Source organism: Poecilia mexicana, unplaced genomic scaffold (genome assembly GCF_051168715.1).
Source record: "Poecilia mexicana isolate PSO_F unplaced genomic scaffold, ASM5116871v1 scaffold_7, whole genome shotgun sequence".
Classification (NCBI taxonomy): Eukaryota; Metazoa; Chordata; class Actinopteri; order Cyprinodontiformes; family Poeciliidae; genus Poecilia; species Poecilia mexicana.
In genome coordinates, this window is record NW_028263376.1 from 4,109,614 (window position 1) to 4,115,613 (window position 6,000).

General features: G+C 38.1%; 1 protein-coding gene across 1 annotated transcript in view; it reads right to left on the reverse strand.

The window, feature by feature from the left end:
* Window positions 1–5,769, reverse strand: part of LOC106906302 (solute carrier family 41 member 3-like) — a 30,586-nt gene extending 24,817 nt beyond the window's left edge. Inside the window, exons 1-2 of the mRNA XM_088006891.1 lie at window positions 5,244–5,769; window positions 2,492–2,817 (exon numbers count right to left, since the gene is read on the reverse strand). Coding sequence (XP_087863017.1) covers window positions 2,492–2,773 — 282 coding nt within the window. The 5' untranslated portion in view covers window positions 2,774–2,817; window positions 5,244–5,769. The remainder of the gene's footprint in view (window positions 1–2,491; window positions 2,818–5,243) is intronic.
* Between the last annotated feature and the right edge of the window lie 231 nt (window positions 5,770–6,000).

Genomic DNA, 6,000 nt, shown 5'->3' on the forward strand with positions numbered 1-6,000 from the left:
AAAAGTATTAAAAATATTTGCTGCATTATTAATGAATGCTGCAAATGATGACATAAATGGTAATTTATCCACATTTTCCTCACTAATGTCTGTCTTTTCCCATCATCACAATGTCATCATCATTCTCACTTTTATTCACTCAGCCACTTTAATCTGTATTGATTATTCACTTCAAGGGCAGTGAGTCCATCCAGCTGGATAACATCAGCCAGGCCAGCGCGTTCCTACACAACGCCGCCTGATTCTCGTCTCCTTTCAGTGGTCAGTCTGGGATTTCTCCCATTGAGCTGCAGACTCTTTTCAGACCTCCAAGTCACCATCACATAATATAATCAACATTATTGATGTGTCATTCTACTTGTTCTCATTCAACTTGTGACTCTCCTTCATCTTTCTGTATTTGTCAGGTATGAATTTATCAAGCTGCAAATAGAGTTAGAAGATCATATTCTACAGGAAACTGTGAGCTGCAGGTGTTCATGTACGTATTATGTTCATTGTGTGTGGAAAAAATATGAGTAACTTTCAGCCAAAACAACTCAGAAATATTCTAGAAAAAAAAGTGGAAATATTTGCGTTTGAAAAGTTGTACATCTGTTAGCAAAAAACGGCAAAAAACTCTAAAATGTTCTGAGTTTTTTCTTGAAAATTTTAGAGATTTTTTTTTTTTTAGCAACTTTTCCTTTTTTATAAGTCAGATTTTTCTTGTTCTTGTTTTTTTCTAGAAAAATTCTGAGATTATCCCAAAAATTTTGGAGTTTTTTGGTGGACATGTATTTCTCTCTCTCTCTATTTTTTTTAATCTACAATAGTCCTAATACATTGTAGTTAATGACACAAGGGACAGCACCCATAAAACACATTATGGAAGAAAACAGTCCAAGCCTCTCTGAACATAAACTGGTTGGATTCTGCTTGGTCATTCTGCCCTGAAAGTCTGCACACACAATGAGAAGGAAGCAGCTTTTACACCATCAGCAGAACTCCTAACAAAGTTAAAGTGGTGCCCGGAAAAGGAAGGGTTGCCCTGCACTACAGTATCCTCCTTCATTGCCCCCTGGTGCAGTCTGTAACCAAAACCCTGCTATCTTAATATCTCAGCTTTGTTTAGCTGAGTAAATCCATCCATCCATCCATCCATCCATCCATCCATCCATCCATCCATCCATCCATCCATCCATCCATCCATCCATCCATCCATCCATCCATCCATCCATCCATCCATCCATCCATCCATCCATATTCTAACACCCTTGTCCCTCAGTGGGGTCGGGAGAGTTGCTGGTGCCTCTCCAGTTAACATTCTGGGCGAGAGGCAGGGTCACCAGTCTGTCGCAGGGCAACACAGAGACAGACAGGACTAACAACCATGCACACACACACACACACACGCACACACACACACACACGCACACACACACGCACACACACACACACTCACACTCACACCTAGGGAGAATTTAGAGAGAATTAACCTGACAGTCAAGTTTTTGGACTGTGGGAGGAAACCTGAGTACCTGGAGAAAACCCACGCATGCACAAGGAGAACATGCAAACTCCATGCAGAAAGACCTCGGGCCAGGAATCAAACCCAGAACCTTCTTGCTGCAAGGCAACAGCTCTACCAACTGCGCCACTGTGCAGTAAATGCACCACAGAACACTAAATGTAATGTTAATTTTGATTCAGAAAAGCAGATTTTACCATTAAAAGAATATCCATAAATAAGTGGTAACAGTTATTTATGAGCTGCTTAACTATGATATAAATAAACTATACTTTTATGCTTAGTGTGTTTATAAAATGACTTCGGCAGAACTGACACATCTCATACACTTCTTCACACCTCTAATTTGCGGTGAACAAACAAAATGGCAATTAGCTCAATTCCCATTGTTAGTGGTGAACTGGTGGTATCCCACAAATGAGACCAAAACAAATGCTATAGTGGTGAAACTAAGGATTTGGTCCCTTACACATTTCTCCTGATCCCAGTTTTAAAATCAGACAAACATAGTCTGAGTAAATACAAAAGGCAGTTGAAAAATTATGATTTTGTTTATTAAGGGATAACAGATACCCAAACTAAACGCTTTCGATGTGAAAAAGTAATTATTCTCCTTGTTAAATCATTTAATTCAATTTAAAAATGTGTTATTGATCCCAAAGGGAAAATAAATGTTGATGTAGCTCATAAAGAGACGCTGTAGATTCTGCTGGCTGTGAGCAGAATGGATCTCCTGTAGCTGTCTGTGTTACAGTGAGTCTGAAGAAGCTTCTGATTGAAGACACTCTCTGGTGTATAAAAAGCTCATAAAAACACTGTTGCTAGCTTAGCCATTTGTCGCAATATACTGGTAAATACTGCAAAGACGCTTTTCCATCATCATGATAACCCTGCCACTACCCCTGAGCTATGGCCTGTATGGACAGAAGACACTATGCCATGAATAGGGGAACTAAAAAGGAAGAGAAAGGTTCCCAAACCAACCTGTACATTGTCCAGCACCATGCCGGCCATCACCATCCCCATCCCAGCCAGCAGGTAGGGGAAGAGCACCTGGAGACAGATCGCAATGGCTGACTCCTCCTCCACTTTGGGCCTCTCCTCTGGCAGCTTTTTAGGGGACGGCTGGAGAAGCTGGGATGATATGAGGTCATCTTGTGCATCTAGGATGTCTTGAAGATGGGCAGTGGGACTCTTCTTATTGGATCGGGACTTTTTGTTCTTCTTCCTTTGCCGGGCCTGTTGTGGTTTATCATCACCAGGCATGGTGGCTGCAGCAGTTCTGACCAGACAGGTTGGCTTGATTTAATCTAAAGGATACAGTGAGATGTCAGAGCTTGGGACAATGTTTATTTTTTTTTTTTTTTTTTTTAAGTGTCCCTCAGTCTGCTAATCTTAATTGTTAAAAACCTTTTGGACACAACTATCTGCATTTTCAGCTCGTTCTTACTCAGGTTCCCAATAGAAGCATATAAACATGTCTACAGTCTAAAGCAGAGGTGTCTAAATTTTTCACCATGGAGGTTCATAAACTGCATTTTTCATTAAAATTGCAAAAAATACTTAACCTTTTCTTTTTTTTACCTGCTCAACAATAAACCAAACACATTATTTTGTAGAAAAAGTCAAATGTCTTGAGAAGAGGCACCTGTAAATCATTGTAGATTAAAAACATAGACAGTTTATTTTGTTCTTTTTTAATGCATAAACAATATTCAAAATTTTTCTGTTGAGTTTGGCTTTTTTCTAGATTTTGTGTGCATAATTGCATGAACAAGAACAAGACATGGCTCACTTTATTTTACCAAATGTCATAACTCACATCTGTTATTAAGTAAAAGTCACTGGATTTTTTCAGCCCTGTTTAATTCAAATCAAACTTACTATTAATTTAAATCAAACATAGCATGGCTAATAAAAGGATATTTATTTTCATTCATCTAGATTTTTTATTTGTGGATGTCGAATCAATGAAGCTTTAACATTTTTTTTAATATCTACATCCATCGCCTGACCTAAAAAACCAAATTTATGCCAATCCTGATCAGTGATTGATGGTGTTTTCACACTGCATCGTCCAGTAGACTCAGTTTGATTGAGGACCAATACAACAACATTTGTTACTTTTTTAGTTGGTGCAGTTCACTTTCACACTGCACTGAGTCAAATGAAGCAAACTAAGTGAAAAACCTGTTCCTCTTCTCGCCTTTGGTGGCGCTGCACCATTTCTCCTTTGATATGAATCACTGGTTTGGATATTGCCTATTAGCCACTAAAGCTAGCAATGCTCCTGCAAGCGCCGCTCCTATGCCTTGAGTGATGTCCACAAAACTAGACTACAGAGGACTAAGCATATTTCTCTTTTAAATTGGTCAGAAATTTTATTTTACGTAATTGCCCTTGTTAAAATGAGTTTGTTCAAATTTAACAAACCATTGCTCCTATAGTTTATCAAATGTTTCACCCTATATGTTGATTGTTATGAATATTATACAAACGAAGCAATTAGTCCAGTTTTTGTAGTTTATTAAAGGTTTAAAAATTACAGCGGCTGCAGTGTGCCACAGCGGCCGCAACATTTTTTAAGAAGTCTTCATTGTTTGTATGTACATTGCCTGTGACTGTTGCTGGTGAGGAGAGAATTTTCAGTAAAGGAGATAAACTAATGGAGGTCCACTATGTCTCAAGATTGGCTTTATTGCCATGTTACCCACTGAAAGTCATTTGGGTAGAAAGACTTGGAATGAATTATAAATCCATTCATGTAAAGCATCTAAATGAACCATCAAAACGACTGAAACAATGTCATATGGGCTAAAAAAGGAGACCATAATCCAGAACTCCACATCTGGAAAAACAGCCTATCAGCACAAAGAGCTGGAACCAACTTTCAGGCACGAGATCGTTTTGCAGTTTAAGGACAAGACCTTTGACTAACCTGTTAGGAGGAAAACAGCTTCAAACTAGATCATATTAGAAAAGTAAACCAATAAATTGTTCAGATATTGAAACTGGCTAATTTTGTCTTGACTGGCAGACTGAAGATCAACAACCCAAATACTGAAAAAACTGATATATTTGTTGATTTATGAAGTCTATCAAACTTAAAAGCTCTGGATATTTTTGGTCCATGAGTGTGTTGACTAATATCAGGGACTTTTTTTAGTTTAAAGAATAAAATAAAGTTTAGGGAGATATGCTTTTAACGTATAAATTGCAATTCTTTCGGTTTCGATTGGATTAAAAAACTACTCTTCCATTATCAAAATAACCATTTGTCTTTTATGACGTAAAATCACTTCAAAATGGTCAAAATCAGAATCAGGTAGATCAGATGATCTTCAGTAAAATAAAAAATAAAAAATCAGCGCCAGCCAAATCAGCTTTCAGGCAGAAAGAGGCCGATCCGTGCAATTTTTCTGATTAGGACCTCATCCTGATTGAGATGTTGTCTCAGACCATTATGATATAATATCTGTGCATGAATACATGAAAACATCAATGAAAAAAAATTCCTCCACCATGAAGATGGATTCTAACAAACAGAACACTTTGTACATGACTTCCTCAATTTAATTATAAACAAATGTTTTACAATACCGATTTAACACCTAAATTTGCAGTACTTGTGTTGAATTGAAACCTGGTAAAAGTGCGTTAATGTTCCTAATGCCAGATTTATTCATCGTTGAAGAGGCAATAAAAAGGCGGAATAAAAACAGCAATACACACACACATCCACACGAGGTCGCAGCACCTCCCGCGGTATCCCGAAAACTCCTGTAACACCGCGAAGCTTTGAAGATTTCCCTCCGTGAACGTTTTCTGTTTTCGCTCATTCCTTCACTGGAAGCTGCCATGTGTACATCCCATAATGCATCTGTCACGGTAACCACGGTTACACAGCCAGGCGCCCTCTGGTTGGAGCAGACGTGGTGGAGTGAAAATTTGTTCGACAACGTGTGGAGTCAGCGATCTGTATGGCAAGCCAATTTATCATATAACAACATGTTTATTTCTGTACTCTCCATCCATCCATCCATCCGTTTTCTAACACCTTTGTCCCTAGCGGGGTGCGGAGGGTTGCTGCTTCCTATATCCAGCTAACGTTCCGGGCAAGAGGCGGGGTCACCCTGGACAGGTCGACAGTCTGTCACATAGTACTCTTCATATAAACCTGTGCTTTTTAAATATAAAATGTAAACAGAATTTAAACAAAACAGAATCAACTTCTCTTGTAAAATTTAGGATACACGTTTCTATTTGTTTCACAACTGCAGCTATTTTAACTTTTAACTTTTTGTTATAGTATTTTTGTTGTGTGCATTTTGGTGTGTTTTGTTGCAGGTACAATCCGAGTTTCTCCACTGTTGGGACAAACCATTTTAAATGTCCCATATAAAAACATGAAATATAATTTAAAATATCAAGAGTAGTATTCAGCACAAATAGGCATGTCTATTCATATTATAACTTCTTAGAAACATTTACAA